This window comes from Dendrobium catenatum, unplaced genomic scaffold, assembly GCF_001605985.2.
Source record: "Dendrobium catenatum unplaced genomic scaffold, ASM160598v2 original_scaffold_232856, whole genome shotgun sequence".
NCBI classification, from domain to species: domain Eukaryota; kingdom Viridiplantae; phylum Streptophyta; class Magnoliopsida; order Asparagales; family Orchidaceae; genus Dendrobium; species Dendrobium catenatum.
The window spans coordinates 15,207-32,686 of NW_021551264.1; the positions used below are offsets into that span (position 1 = coordinate 15,207).

The following is a 17,480-nucleotide window of genomic DNA, read 5'->3' on the forward strand; positions in this document are numbered from 1 at the left end:
GTAATCCATACTAAGTACTATTAATCAAGGTTGATTGATTGTTCTAGTGATTGAAGATTTTACTTTATTTAATAAGGGTTTAAAAGTGAGTTATATGCTTATGATTTTCTTGCTCAAATATTTAAAACAAGAAAAAAAAAACACTTTTGATTTTACCCCTTTTATTTTTTACATATCTATCTTTACAAAAAAGAAAAAAAATTATGGAAACTTGCTAGTTTAGTTTTTTTTTTGTTTTTTTTTTTTACATTTAGGTCCATTAAGACAAATTCATACAAATAAGGAATACACAAAAATTTGATTCCAAGACCTCTTAGTTGGAAGCCTAAGCTCTCAACAAAGAGACAAAGATGAGTTAGTCTCCAAGTGTGCTTCTTTGCTCCGACACCTTTCAATGCGGTCCCAATCTCGTGCCATGGGCTTACAAAAACTGGCATGTAAAACTGGCATAACGGCTCTTTCAAAGAAGATCCTACGCCTGCTCTATATAATCTTATTTTCGCCGCCAAAGAACTATTTCAAATACTTTCGCGCATCATCCCCTCCCAAACATGAGGTATGAAGGGAGGCATCATCAGAAAAACTGTAGCCTTATCATCCGAGCAACACCTCCATCAAGTCAGCTCATCTTGTTCCCTCCCATTCCTCTCTATCCTAGAGAAATGTTCAGTCTTGAAGGACGTGAAGAAGATCCACGCCCATGCCGTCACATGCGGCCTCTCCCACTTCGCCTACATCACCAGTAGAATCCTCGCTCGTTACGCCGACACCGGTGAAATGGACGACGCATACGAACTTTTTGATAGTATAACTTCTCCCACTATCTTCAATTGGAACACCATTATCAGGGGCTTCTCGAAGACCACTGAAGCTGAAAGGGGCCTACTTGTCTTCATCAAAATGAGGCGCAGCGCGATCGAGCCCAACATGCACGCTTTCCCCTTCGTAGTCAAATCTTGTGGTGCTATTCTTTCTTTGTTCCAGGTTCACGCTCAGGTTTTTTTGTTTGGTTTCAATCTTGATGTCTATGTGACTAGCTCCTTGATCAGAAGATACTCCAATTTGGGAGAGGTGGAGCTCGCTCACAAGGTGTTCGATGAATGCACTATGAGAAATGTTGTGTGCTGGACAAGCCTTATTAGTGGGTATTGCAGCCGTGGCCTTTTTGACAGGGCAAGACAAGTATTTGATGAAATGCCTGCGAAGACTGATGCGTCTTGGAGTGCTATGGTTTCTGGTTACGTGCAAAACAAACGGTATGAGGAGGCCATAGAATTGTTTCTTGAATTAAAGGTTTCTTTATCTGTAAATCTTAACAGATCACTATTGGTGAGTGTTTTGAGAGCTTGCTCTGCTCTGGGAGTTTTTGAGGAGGGGAGATGGATCCACTCGTTTATAGATGGCAAAGGATTGGACTACGGGCTTGAGTTGGGGACAGCTCTTGTAGACTTCTATGCAAAATGCGGATTCATAGAGTTGGCAATGAAAGTGTTTGACAAAATACAAGGTAAAGATGTGACAGCTTGGAGTGCCATGATTGTTGGCCTTGCTATGAATGGTCACAGTCGTTTTGCAATTCAAATTTTCTCAGAGATGTTAAGAAGAAAACTTAAGCCAAATGCCATTACGTTCATTGGATTACTCACAGCCTGTAATCATGGAGGTCTGGTTGATGAAGGGACTACCTATTTCAAGGTTATGGATTTAGTTTATGGGATTCCTCCTTCAATAGAGCACTATGGCTGCATGGTTGATCTTTTAAGTCGAGCAGGGAAGACCAAAGAAGCCGAACAAATGGTATTATCCATGCCAGTTGAGCCTGATGGGGCAATATGGGGCTCACTGCTTCATGGTTGCTTTGTCCATGGAGACAATGAGTTAGCCGAAAGAGTTGGAAGCCACATTATCAAGGTAGAGCCAGAACATTATGGGAGATATGTTGGATTGGCTAATGCATATGCTGCCATGGGCAGGTGGGAGGGAGTGGCAAAGGTTAGAAGAGTTATGAAGGAAAGGGGAGTCATAGCCACTGCTGGCTGGAGTCTTGTTGAGGTTAATGGGACCGCCCATCGATTCATGGCGAATGATATGTCACATCCTATGCTTCATGAAATCTATGAGATACTAAGTGACCTGACATCGGATATGATTTTGAATTTGTGATAGACATTAATAGAGTAATGGTCGCGAGTTAGGTTTTCAGTTGGTCTCCTGAATAGTTTGATTTAGATCTCATTGTTGTGGGAATGTGCCAATACTGCAACTGGATGTCTGATAAGATTTTTTAAGTATAACAAGGTGAGAGGATTCTTCTTAATCAGCTTAAACTTTTACTTTTATTGGATGCTTTAAGTGGTTTGTTCTTTTTTTGAAGGATTGCATTATTGTGTTACTATTCTTATGTTAATATACACAACAAACATTACAACATGGTTTACACCATAGTTAAGAAAATGATAAAATAAAATAGGTCTCACTATGGTTTACACCATGTTGTTGTTGCTATGGTGAGCATGAAGCTAAAATGTTGCACAATGAGAATTTCACTTATTGGTTTACCATTAAGGTTAGCCTTATGATATTAAAGTATTTACATGATAATTTTTACTTAATACTTTAAATAATCTATTTTTGGTTTACATAAATTTCTTCAGTTGATGCATTAGATGATGGTGACACTATTATGGCTTATTTGAAGCATTTAGCTAGAGGTTAATGCAATGTTGTCACTCAATACTAGAAGTATCTCATCAATGATTTTAAATTTCACGTTGTAGATTTAATGAAAAAAGAACTCAAATTTGTAGAGTGATGGTTAAAGCTATAACTTTAAGCTTTGCTAGTATCAAAAGATAATAACCCTATTTCAAGTAATTTAATATACTATGGGGTCATGAAAAATATAATTGAATTGGACTACACAGCAGAGCAAAATGTTGTGTTATTTGAATGTAATTAGATTTTTAAAGGAAACATGTTAAAGGAGGATGATGATGACTTCATATTGACTAATTTCACAAGCATAAAAAAAACGTAAAAACCTCTTACATGGTTCTCAAGTTAAACAAGTTTTTTATGTGAAAGATTCTGTCGTTCCTAGATGTTTCATTGTTGTTACAACATCTCCAAGATATAGTATTGACTATATTCATATAGACATTGATTTTGATGACTAACATAATAAAATGTCTACAAAGCAATCTTACATCAATGAGGAATTGAAGTAAAGTTTATTGTTCATATCATTTAGTTTTTTTCTTTATCTGTTTTTCTTGGGAGAAAATTATAGGTCATTCACCTACATGAGCTGAATTGAAATGTTTGAGAAGGTTTACACAAAAGATGGGATTCCTAATAATATTGAGGTTGGTGAGGCTTTGGTACATACATACAATAAGCATTTATTATCTTATAGAATATACAATTGCATATGTGAGGTAATCCATATTCAATATATATAGGATAAAATGAAGGAAACCATATGTCAAACATTTCAATCAAAAGATGATGTGAAACAATCAATGGAATTACAAGATTTTCATAAGAAACTTGTTTAGTAATGAAATTATAGGATTATTGACTTGCTTCAAGTATGCGGTTACACGCTAGATTAACATGACAATCCGAAATAATAACAAGAAAATAAGAAAACAAATATGCGTTTAACGATAATCCGTCACTTAACAAAGAGAGCTTTCACCTCAGAGTTTCCCTCTCAATTGCTCGTTGGAAGTAGGGTTAGTGGAGGAGGAATGTCAGCAGTCCGTGTGATGCCACTGAAAGACATAGGATGCCGCAGATTTGATCCACGGGAAGTTGGCCAGAGTTCGAGAGACGGGTGGTCGTTCGGTGATCTTCCACTGTCCTATATATCGTTGTTCGTCGATGACGTCCACCAAATGGAAGAGAATTCGCTTTACATATCCCTTGACGATGCCTTCGGATCCAAATCCGGGGTTGAAGAAGGGTGATTGAATGCGTCAATTTCCCCTTAAGAATTGTAGGCAAATCCGTGATCAACTTCCGGATCTGCTATCCATGAGCTTGAGATTATTTTTTTTGTGGTGTTCTTTCGTGGATCCGCTGGTTGGGAGGAGTGGAGAGGGGCGACAGAGAGAGGGGGTCGGCGAGTGAAGAGGAGAGGAGAGGGGAGGGGCGGGTAGAGCTAGGGCTTGAATGTGGAAAAGGGATTATTAGAAAATCTGAAATTAATTCAGAATTTTCTAAGGGGGAAGGGAGGGAATAATTTAAATTTCAAATTATTCCTAAAAGTGTAAGGGCGACAGTTTAGGAGGGGATTAGGGAGCTTTAATGGAGAGTTTAATTTCATCAAACATGTGGGCCCCAAGGAAGGAAATAAAGATTTGACACAAATCTGAATTTAATTTCAGATTTGTTTAAATTAGGGAGGTTTCCTAATTTAAAATCTAGCCTTAGGAAAGAATTTGAATTCAATTGTTTTAATTGTATTCCAATTAGAAGCTTTCCTAATTAGCCAAAACCTATTTTAGAAAAGTGATTAATGGGTATTTGAAATTTGAATTTCAAATTTGGGGAGCAATGGGAGGGGCCGGCAGTTTGGACTTGTGGAGAGGGGCGGATGGTGGTTTGGATGCCGGCGGCTGGAAGGGTGATGGCTGGCGGCTGGAAGGGTGATAGCCGTGTTGCGACTCGAGCTTTCGATTTTATGATTTTGATGATAACAAATAAAATTGATTAATCTTTTATTTCTCGTAGTATTTGTAGTGCATATTTGTTTGTGTGTTGACTAATATTTCAGGTACATCATGCACCGTTCTTTGAACATTCAAGGCTCAAGATTGTGTAGAACTGGTTATATTAAACGAGTCTGTATTTTTCATTTCTTGAGTCAAGTCTTGTAATGATGTATGTTAGTTTGTTGACCAAGCACACACACAGAGGGAGCAAAAAATGATTTTAAATATTTTAATTTTTTTGTATATCGTACAGTACAATCTGGATCGTACTGTACGATCAAGTGTAACAAAAATTAATTAAAATATTTTATTTTCCTGAAAAAAATATTCTTAAAATATAACTAATCGTACTGTACGAATACCACATCGTACTGTACGATCTGTTATAATTAGAAAGCCCACCGTCCATTAAATTAGGCAGAGATTTGAATTTGAAAAGTTGTTCTAATCGTACTGTACGATCATGATCGTACTGTACGATGTTTGAAATATTGCCTAATTTAATCCTGTGATTATTTAATAAAAAAGTATTGATTTTAATATTTTGAACATACTGTACAAACTGGATCATACTGTACGATCAACAGAGATTATTTTGGCATATTGCCTAATTTAATCCTGTGATTATTTAATAAAAAAGTATTGATTTTGATATTTTGAACGTACTGTACAAACTGGATCATACTGTACGATCAACAAAGATTATTTTGGCCATCCCATGCTTTGTCCTGGACGAACTGCTCGTTTATTGAACTGTTCGTAGAGCACATTATATAGGACATCGTACAGTACGAACTTCAACTGAACTGTTCGTACAGTACTAACTGAACATTGTATAGTACTAACAGGTCAATTTCTGCATATAGTACTGGACGATCTTGCGATCGTACAGTACGATCTTTGGCGGCTGAATTGAGTTTTTTAGGGTTTTTTGAGCCTTTTATTTAAGAAATATCATAAGATTTTGTAAGAGTCTTTGGCAATCATTGTTTCTTCGTTCTTTTGGAGAAAATTTGAAGAGAGGACTTGAAAGGGAAAGAGGAAAGGGTGGAGTTTGAGAGAGGGAGAAGATCATTGGAGGGGGTTTCAAGGGAGTGTGAAGGAGATTTCACACGGTTTCTCCAGCGAGCTTGCACCTCAGTACCATCGGATTTAAGGTTCGTCTTGAAGGAAGTTTTGGGAAGAAGAATATCTCGTTGGTGTCAAAGGACCCGGCTCCTCCACCGCTCTGGGAAGATGGAAGTGATTTTGTAAGGGCTTCTCAAACTAGTTGTGGGGGCTAAAAGAAAATCACTAAAGGTTCAGTGTAATACTCGGAGGGTGCCTTCGGGGAGTGCACGTAGGTCATGGTTTGACCGAACCACTATAAATTGGTGTGTTCTTTCCTTTATTTTTTTTGCACTTTATTTCCGCATTCATTTTTATTGCGATTAATTCTGTGGGTGAAATTGATAATCTATCTTTTTATTATGAATGAAATTCGCTTCCGCATAAAGTTATAAAAAGATATTTCTTTCCATTAAAGAAGTTTTTTTAAAAATCCAATTCACCCTCTTCTTGGCGTATATAGCAATTTCAATTGGTATCAGAGCGGAGTTTCAAAAATAGTGTTTTAGAAAACCTTGAAAAATTTGATCATGACATATCTTGGATATTGTAACATTGCGGAAGGCTGTTGTATTACACGACCACCTTTATTTGAAAATATTTATTTTAATTTTTGGAAAATTCGCATGTCAATTTTTTGCAATCAATTGATTATCAAATATGGCATATGATTCAAACTGGCTATTCTGTACCTTCACGTATGATAGATGGAGTCAAAATTAATATTCATTTTACTGAATGGAGTAGAATATAACAAGTCAATGCTCAACTAAATGCTAAATGCTTGAATTATTTTTTTTGTGCATTAAATTCTGACGATTGCATGAGAATCTCTACTTGTACTACTGACAAAGAAATTTTGAATAGATTATGCATTACATATGAAGGTACTAGTGAAGTCAAGCAATTTAATTTGAATATTCTAATATGTGGTTATGAATTTTTCAGCATGAAATCATATGATACGATCTTAGACATGTATACTAGGTTTATTCAAATTGTGATGTCATTGTATAATTTAGGTAGAGAACTTTCAAACTTTGAAAATGTTAGTAAAATCCTACGTTCTTTACTTGATAAATTTGATGCCAAAGTTATGGCTATATGTGAATCAAAAGATTTGAATGCTTATTCTTTAGACAATCTAATAAGCTCACTCATTGCTTACGAGCAAAGTGTGAGTCAAAGATTTTTGGATGCAGGTGATGAGAAGAATATAGTACTAAAAGACGAAGACACAGATGAATGTAGATTAGTAGATGATGAGAGCAAGTAGATAGCATTGATAACAAATAAATTTGAAAGTCTATTGAAGCACAAGCATAAGCATCAACAGAAGTGGAGCAACGATAAAAATGGTAAAAATATTAAATTTTTGTCTAACATTATTTGCTTTGGGTGTAGGAAACTTGGACATATAAAGTTTGAATTCCCCAACTTAAAAATTCTTCCTGCAAAGGAAAAGAGTAAGAATAAACCGATTGTAATATGAGGAAAAGATAAAAAGAAAAAAAAATATCCTGGGCAGACCTAGCTTCTGAATCATCAGAAGATGAGGTATAAGCATGTTAAAGTTTGTTTGTGTTTAATTTTTTTTTGTTGTGTTTTTGTGTGTTTGTTTATTTGTTTTGTGTTTAGTTTTTATTATATTTTAAGCATAATTTTATGTTTTAGTTTTTTTATTATGTTGTTATTTTTATGCGTTACTTTATCTCTTCTTTTTGATAATGTCAAAGGGGGAGAATGTATTGTAGTTGGTTGTCTTTATGTTTTTTTGTTATTTAACTTAAAAAAAAATAATTTTCTTAATTTTTTAATGTAATTCTTTTAGTGAGGGGGAGTTTAGGAGAAAATATTTTTTTATTTGCAAATTCAACCAATATTATTTGTCATCATCAAAATGGGGGAGATTGTTGCGACTCGGGCTTTCGATTTTATGATTTTGATGATAACAAATAAAATTGATTAATCTTTTATTTCTTCTAGTATTTGTAGTGCATATTTGTTTGTTTGTTGACTAATATTTCAAGTACATTATGCACCATTTTTTGAAGATTTAATGCTCAAGATTGTGTAGAACTAGTTATATTAATGAGTCTGTAATTTTCATTTCTTGAGTCAAGTCTTGTAATGATGTACGTTAGTTTGTTGACCATACAGACATACAGAGGGAGCAAAAAATAATTTTAAATATTTTAATTTTTTTTGTACATCGTATGATACAATCTAGATCGTACTGTACGATCAGGTGTAACATAAATTAATTAAAATATTTTATTTTCCTAAAAAAATATTCTTAAAATATTACTAATCGTACTGTATGAATACCACATCGTACTGTACGATCTGTTATAATTAGAAAGCACGCCATCCTTTAAATTAGGCAAAGACTTGAATTTGAAAAATTATTCTAATCGTACTGTACGATGTTTGAAATATTGCCTAATTTAATCCTATGATTATTCATTTCAAAAGGCTTGATTTTGATATTTTTATTGTACTGTATAAATTGGATCGTACTGTACGAACAATAGAGACGACTTTGGTCGTCCCGTGCTTCGTCCTGAACGAACTGCTCATTTATTGAACTGTTCATACAACACATCATACAGGACATCGTATAGTACGAACTTCAACTGAAATGTTTGAACAGTACTAACTGAACATCGTACAGTACTAACAGGTCAATTTCTGCACATAGTATTGGACGATCTTGCGATCGTACAGTACGATCTTTGGCGGCTGAATTGAGTTTTTTAGGATTTTTTGAGCCCTTTATTTAAGAATTATCATAAGACTTTGTAAGAGTATTTGACAGTCATTGTTTCTTCGTTATTTTGGAGAAAACTTGAAGAGAGGACTTGAAAGGGAGAGAGGAAAGGGTGGAGTTTGAGAGAGGAAGAAGATCCTTGGAGGGGGTTTCAAGGGAGTGTGAAGGACATTTCACACGGTTGCTCTGGCGAGCTTGCACCTCAGTACCATTGGATTCAAGGTTCGTCTTGAAGGAAGTTTTGGGAAGAAGAAGATCTCGTTGGTGTCAAAGGACCCGGCTCCTTCGTCGCATCGGGGAAGGTGGAAGTGATTTTGTAAGGGCTTCTCCGCCTAGTTGTGGGGGCTAAAGGAGAATCACTAAAGGTTTAGTGTAATACTCGGAGGGTACCTCCGGGGAGTGGACGTAGGTCATGGTTTGACCGAACCACTATAAATCGGTGTGTTCTTTCCTTTATTTTTTTCGCACTTTATTTCCGCATTCATTTTTATTGCGATTAATTCTGTGGGTGAAATTGATAATCTATCTTTTTATTATGAATGAAATTCGCTTATGTATAAAGTTATAAAATGATATTTCTTTTTATTAAAGAAGTTTTTTTAATAGTCCAATTCACCCCTTTCTAGGCGCATCTAGCAATTTCAGGCTGGCGGGTGGGGCGGCCAAGGGAGGCCGGCGGCATGGGAAAGGGAATTTCAGTTTAGGGAGGGGATGGGGCAACGAGAAGGGGAGGCCGACAGGTGGTTGAGTGGGATTGGTGTGAAGGTGTAATAGAAAGAAGAAATCGAAAAACCGCGAACCTTGGAATCCACCAAGGTTGACGGGTATTGCTCGCACCCTCACCTAGGGTTTCTCCTCTCAAGAACTCACAAATAGATGAAGCAAGAAAGTGGAATTATCATTCATAATCATCATTAAAAAATAATACAATGACTAGGCTTTAATATATAGGCCCCCAAAGCACAAAAATGTAAAAGACACAAATGCCATTAGGCTATAACATGAGACAAAACCCTCATAAGGGTATAAGTGGAAAACTGAAAAATAAATAAAAGAAATGCACTAAAACATCATAAATAGAGACTATAAATCATAGCCGTCGATCTACGATTCTGCTGATGGTATGTACGTCGAAATCTCTGGTGGATGTCCTCATTAAAAGATGTTGGAAGAGATGATATTTTCTCAAAGGTTTTTGAGAATGAAAAAGTTAGAAGAGTTTGCAAGTATAGATTTAGTGGAACTCCTTATGCTGTTTGGGGAGAAATCCCAAGTTGAAGTATTGCTTGATAACTCGTGGTAGTTTACAAGGAAGCTTTTGAGAGAATGGCAAAACAAGTTCATGAGCAGGTTGAGGTAATTGCACAGTTGAAGTTGGATATGCTAAATGGAGAACAAGCTACTTATAACATGCCTTTAAGAGCGGATCAATGTTCTCAAAATGGTCTTTTAAACTCTACCAACAATAACGCTGCTATTCAGATAAACAAAATATTTACTTAACAACTTGTAGAAGCAATTTTCAAATTTTCCTTTATTTTTAAAAGTTTTGTAGTAACTTATAAAGGTGGTATTAACCTCCGTATATGAATGCTGAAACAAAGGTTCCCATTAAAAATATTATTGATTTTACTAAAACAGTAGCAATAGAATACATTTAAAGCTTGGATCCTACACATAGGGTTGATAACTATCTATTATGTCCAAACTACTATTCATTACATATAAACCTTTTTTGTGGATTGTGAATAGTACTTGATTAGACCGTATAGTACTTTAGCAATAATTGGGCAATCAATTGGAACGCCTCATATTTTAGTAAGTGTATTCTTTTTATTAAATTTAACATGTGTATTAAATATTTTTTTATTGAATAGTCAAATTACTTATCTTTTTATAATTACTATTATTTAGACTATTCGTGAAGAAGATTGACATGCAACATCACATGCAAATTTGTGTAGAGTTCCCTTAGATATCATCATTCTAACGTATATGATGAATTTAATTTTTGAATATGTAGATAGAATTTGGGTTAGTAGTAGCTAATTTTTTTAATCTTTCATTAGTCAATTGTTTTTTTTCTTAAACTTATATAGTTCTATGATATGAAATCAGAACCATTAGTCATGACCTTCTATATGGTATAATAGTAGTGGAAGTTGATATTCGGCACTCTTCGCTTAGTTGACGACACTTATACATCGGTGTTCTTAGTATTGTTTAACATTTTATTCTTCTGTTTTATCTTTTTTATGTTTCTTTTTTACACCAAAGTTTAACAAAAGCGAAACATATCAGCTAACATTTTCCTCTTATGTTATTGATCAAATTTTATACTTCACCGAGGATGAGGATGAGGAACATCAATTGTTAATAACTATGAAGATCTGCCATATTTTTTACCAAATTTTGAATTACATGATGTTTAAATATATTGGGCGTTGCTACATGTTTATTCAAGAGTTGCTTTGGAGTTATCTTGATTTTTTTTTTTAAATATGTTATAGTATGTTGTATTTAGGATGAATTTTGATCATTTCTCCTACATATATGATAATTTTCTAATTTCAATCTGATGTTTATTCTAGGTGGTTTGGAGCACTTGGTCGGAAATTTAGGGAGATTGGTTTGTTGGCTATAACATGCAATGGTGGCAGATGGAGATGGCTTGGTGTAGAAAGCTTGGCTAGTGGTCGGTGGCTGTGAGGAGCTGGAGAGGATATCTTGCTATTTGGGTTGGTTGACGCGTTGCTAGAGAGGGTTGGTTTAGCTGTGAGGGAAGAAGAAGGGTTTGAGCAGCTGGGTTTAAACGTATCAGTTGACACAAATTCTTTCCTGTCGCTTCTAGTCTTTTCCTATTATCTTGAGATCAACATTTTGAAAGGTACCATTGTTGTTTGTTGCTAACCTTTTCAGTTCTCGATTGTAGGTTTGAAAAATAATTTTACTCTACTGTTTATCAATGTTGCATACTCGATATTGATAGATTTTTGCAATAATTATAGTGTAGCACAATCCACATTTCTTCCTCCAGTTGATTAGTTTTTTTCTATTTCTGATGTTCTCTCTAATCTTTTAAATTTAAGATGATTTTTGTATAAGTTGTTTATTTTTGTGAGTATTTGGAGTTCTTAAACTATTGTAATACACACACATACTTGTAGCATTTTTTGCATGTGAAAATTTTCTTTCAGAATTGATTATAATATTTTATTGAAATTTTGAAGAACAATTGGGTGGTCAATTGTTTTTAAGATTGTTGATCCTTCGATTTTATGACTAGTGATTTGTGTTGCAGATCTATGGAAGAAGTATAGAATATAAGATTAAGCATTCTAGTATAGCATTCTCCCAATGATGAAACTTTGACAAAAAAACAAAGTCAGCACATTAATGGTTTGTTAACGAAGTTATTAATTTGTGATTTTCCGTAATTCATCTAATTTAATATGAAATTGATGATTTCGCTTCATTTTTGCAAGAGCTGCTTAATTTCTTATCCAGTGGAGATGGTTGTTGCATTTCAAGTAATATATGTAAAATATTTTGATTGAGTTATCTTACAATGTAAACAAATCTAATAATTATATTTATTTATTACTATTGCAGTGATTCTTATGCACAATGAAAACAAATCAAGAGATGGGGAAGTTATTAAGACTACTAAATGGGAGTTCATTCCTACCATTAGATGCAAGGTGACTTCTCTTATGGGTAGATGATTCTTTTGTAAGAGTTAACTATCTGTTCTATAATTTACTTTTCTTCTTTTTTTGGCCATTTTTATGGGAATCTTTTGTAATGTTTTGTAAATGAATCTATTTTAATAGATTGATCATAAAGCTTGAAGTGGTCTATTTTAGATGGTGAAAGAATGAAATATTATTTAATTTTAGATTTATTAAATATATTTATTTTTTTTATTTGAAAAAAAAGCTTATATAAGTTCTTATATTTGCTGTTTAGAGATTTTATTGGGGATTGACTATTGGTCATTGAGATAGTTTAGAGCAACATAATTAGTTCATATATATAGTTGAATCTTCTTTTTGTTGATTGAAACATATATTGAAGTACCTTTTTCTGTCATTTTACAAAAGTTATTTTATCAAGTTAGTGTTGGAAAATAACATATTTTAGGGCAATTTTAATGAGATTTTTTATGAAGCATCTTTAATCAAATAATTGTATTTAGAAAGCTCATATCTTACGACACCTAATATCTATAGTATTTATTTACATCTTTCATCAAATGAATATGTTAGAAAACGTAATCTATTTGGGCACCTTATGAGTACCATTTAGATAAGATATTCTATAATGTTCATGCACCAAGAAAGTTTTAGTTATTAGAGCACATAAAATTACCCTAACTCCTATGCCAACAACCACCTAAGCGACACTATTGTAAGATGTTCCAATAGATTTTATACCCTAATAAACACTTACTAGGGCATTTTCAAGTGCTATAATAGTTAGTATTGTTTTTAGTTTGATAAATGAGCTACTTTATCATTAACTAACTTGTGCATTAATGACATATTATTCATCTTTTTTACACCCTATAAAGTGTTAGATGTTTATCAAAATTTGGAATATATTTTCTTTTTTTTTTCCCTATCAAGAGTATAGCACTACCATTGCCAGGTCCAAAATCCTAGATGATAAAAATGGAGGGTTGCATTAGGTAGTTGATGGCCACCATAAAACTTATCGAATTATTATGATAAAACTTATCAAATGATTGTGACATGAATAATTTAATACATTGTACTAATACTAGGGTGTTCCCTGTAAGTGACGTGTTGTATGGTTTGAATAAAGTGACAAGTATGCAAGGGCTGCTATAGTGGCGCTCATGCGCAGTTATAAATAGGCAAGGGTTTGCACATGATGAATGGATGTGGGAAAGCAAGCTAGTCCATGAAATTAAAGCTAGGATAAAAACTTGAAATATAGGTTCCCTTTCAAAAAAATTAATAAAATTAATAGATATTATGATTTATAGGAAGATAAATATTCTATGCAAGTGGAAACTAAATAAGTTGGAGAGAAGGCTAAGGTGATTGATAGTTTATGATTTAAACTATTGTATTTTGGTAGTAGCTATATTAGAAATGGTGTGGGTGTGATTATAAAAAAGAGTTTGCTAGATAATATTGTAAAAAATAATAGAATTGGAGATAGAATTATAGCCATAAAGATTGTTATTGATGCTAAGATAATTAATACTATAATTGTTTATGCTCCTCGGTTAGGTTAAGATATGTCTTCAAAATTAAAATTTTGAAATAAATAAAAAGAATTAAAACAAAAGAATATCTCTTGATGAAAGAATTTTTATTGGAGAGATTTAAATGGACATGTTTGTTGAGAGGTAGACTATTTTAAAAGTATTTATGATGGCTGCTGATTTGGAGCGTCTAATTAAGGTGGTAAGATCATATTAGATTTTCTAAGCTTAGGATTTTTTAAATGCTAATACCTTATTTAAAAAAGAGATAAGCATCTCATCACTTATACGAATGAATATAGTAAAATTCAAATTGATTATTTTCTTATAAGAAAAATAAATCATTTAGATTGTAAAGATTATAAAATTATTCCGAGTGAATGTTTGTGACCAAACATCGCTTATTAGTTTTAGACTATAATTAGATGGAGCAAAAATAAAAAATAAAGTAAAATATTGTTCTAGAATTAGATATGAGCATTTAAAGAATATTAATAAAAAAAAATTTTGAGAGTAAGATTGTAGATCATAGAATTTTGTCTGCGCATGAGGAAGCTAATTTTATGTGAGAAAATGTAGTTAAAGCTAATTTTATGTGAGAAAATGTAGCTAGTGATATTAAGAATATTGTAAAAGATGTGTTTGGAATATCAAAAGAAAAATATCCTATTAGTAAAAATAGTTGGTGGTGGAATTGAAGTGTGCAAGAAAAGATAAAAAATGTGAAATTTTGTTATAAAAATTAGTTCAGTTGTAAAACTTCTGATAATTGAGAAATAAATTAAGAGTCCGATAAAGAGTATAAGAAAGAAATATGTGATGCAAATATTTTAGATTTTAATAATTTTTATACTAGATTAGAAAATATGGAGGTTGAAATATATATGTATAAATTAGTCAAATAAAGAGATACGAGTAGTTAAGACTTAGTTCAAGTGAAGTGCATTAAGCATGAAGATTAGAAAGTGCTTTTATTGACATATTAGTAAAATTGAAGTTTAAGATGCTTTAAAGAAAATGAAGTGTTGAAAAACTGTTAAGACCTGATTATATTCTAATAGAGATGTGGAAATGCTTAGGATATGAAGAAATTTCTTGGCTCGCTAAACTTTTTAATATTATTTTGAAGATAAAAGATGTCAGATGAGTGGAGAATGAGTGTGTCGTTTCTTATTTTTTAAAATAATGGTTATGCACAAGATTATGTGAATTATAGAGAAATTAAATTAATTTGTCATACTTACAAACTATGGGAGAGAGTTGTGGAGCATAGGTTGTGGCATGATACTAATGTTTCTCAAAATCAATTTGGATTCATGTCGTGTAGGTCTACTATGAAAGCTATACATTTATTGGGAGGTTTGATAAAGAAGTATATAGATAATAAGGATGATGCACATATGATATTTATTGATTTAAAGAAATCATATGATAATGTTCCAATAGAAGTGCTATGGAGAGTTCTGAAAAAGAAAGTGGTTAATAATATTTACACTCAAGTCATTAAAGATATGTATGTAGGAGTTGTTATTTGTGTTGAAACACAAGGTGGGTTGACCAAGTATTTTCATACTTCAGTCGGATTAAATCAAGGATTAGCCTTATGCCCATATCTTTTTTATTTAGTCATGGATGTTCTCACTACTCTTGTGTATGCTTTTTGCTCATGATATTCTTCTTGTTGATAAGGCTATAGAGCGAGTTAAAAAAAACTTGAATTATGGAGGTCAACCGTAGAGTCTAAAGGTTTTGTTTGAGTAGATCTAAAATTGAACATTTTGAGTGTAATTTTAGTTGTAAATCTTGCGGGGGGATTGCGACTTTGGGCGATCAACTCATTAGTAAGAGTACACATTTTAGATATCTTGGATCTATTGTTCAGAGTGATGGTGAAATATATGAAGATATTATAAGTAGAATTCAAGTTGGATGGTTGAAGTGGAGGAATTCATCGAGCTTATTTTTTTTTTATTTTTTATTTTTTTGAGAAAATGCAAAATTGCATTAATTATAAAGGAAAGGACAACCTAATACAAACTTGGAAAAAGAAACTAATGGTTCCTTTTTTAACATTAAAAAGGGACCTTATTGAACTTAAATTTATTAATTTAAACTTAATATAAATGATATGAAACCTAATAATTCCTATTTTGAAACTGTTGAGATGCAGGGGATACCAAAGAATTAAACAACCCGAAGGTTGATTAATATCCCAGAGTTCCCATCCAGTTAGAGAATAAGACTTAGTAAAGATCCCATAATCAAATAGAATAAGTTTAAAATGACAAATTTGAAGAAAAAATAAGCAACAAAAGCTAATAGGGAAATTACATTCCAACAATGAATTCCAAAAATCACTTAAGAATATTTTTGATAAATATTCTATAAGCTTTTTCCAATTTCCAAAGTCAGAAAATTGATGATGGCATTAATCCAACCTTTTGATAATTTGTCTCAACTTCAAGTAACTATCCACTTTGTTATTGTCACCTGGATTACCATCAAGCATGTTAATGGGGCAAAAGGGACGAAGAACCTTTTATGCCATTCTTCACTTTGTTTTCAGCTATCTTCCTTCTAGGTAGATCTTTGACCGGTCCTAATGCTTGAAGTTGTTTGAACAATGTGTGCTTTGATCCCATGGACTTACATTCCTTGGCAACTTTTATAAGAGAAGTTTTCTTAAAATCCAAACAAACATCCAACAATGGAGAAGAATCTCTTAATAAGCCAATATTGTTCTTTACTTCAGTTTTTGTAGTTGAAATAACATCAGTATTAATGCTAGAAACATCATCCAAAACTTCCCCTGAGAATCTGAATTTTTGAATTCAAATTCAGGTTTGTTAGAACCCTGAATTTCAGCAATCTGATATGGATCGGTTGGGACAGCATCTATTGAATCTTTAAAACCTCATTCCTTATTATCTGCCACACTATCTGGTAATTTGAATTCAGAATTTGAATTCAAATTGCTAATTGATCCATAGATTCCCAGAAAAATAAAAGGAATGGAATATTTTTCTTTCACGGGTTCAGCCATAGCTTCCTGATTTTCAGCATTTTGTGTTGAATCAACAACTTCAGCTCTTACCTCCACACTTTCCTCCACAATTCCTAGAATTTTGAATTCAGAATTTGAATTCAAATTGCTGTTGGGCTCCAAGTTATTACTACCTCCATCCACGAGACCAGCCAAACGAAATTCAGGAATTAAATTCTGAATTTCCTGATTTTGTTCTTCAGTAAAATTCTCCTCCCTTTGTGGGATCTTAATTTGAAAATTTTCAGAATTAACATGATGGACGGTTGGATATACACCTCCTTGTCTAACTGCCTTTCTTTCTTCTTCCTTGTTTTCAGCAACAATCTTAGCTGTGAATTGATCTTCAGCAACAGTAGAATCTGAATTCCCGTCTCCTTCAACATCTACCATGGCAACTCTTTTGATAACACAACCATCTTTTGGTTTATCCATGGTTGAGACATTTTTAAAAAACATTTTCTCAGGAATAAATCTTCTCTTATTTTTAAACTTCACATGCATCCAAGGTCCCAAAGTATTATCAGATTGAAATGAATTTAAAGGGACCTCTTTGATAATAGGATTTTGATTTTGTGTAGAATTGGGACACACATAATCAATATG

At 33.2% G+C, this 17,480-nt stretch overlaps 1 protein-coding gene across 1 annotated transcript; it reads left to right on the forward strand.

Moving 5' to 3' along the window:
• The first annotated feature begins 422 nt into the window (after positions 1-422).
• On the forward strand, positions 423-12,334 carry LOC110094284 (pentatricopeptide repeat-containing protein At5g66520). Its single transcript, XM_020819478.2, has 3 exons — positions 423-2,298; positions 11,187-11,482; positions 12,208-12,334. The coding sequence occupies exon 1, from the start codon at positions 559-561 to the stop codon at positions 2,161-2,163; it is 1,605 nt and encodes a 534-aa protein (XP_020675137.1). The 5' UTR covers positions 423-558; the 3' UTR covers positions 2,164-2,298; positions 11,187-11,482; positions 12,208-12,334.
• Positions 12,335-17,480: the final 5,146 nt, after the last annotated feature.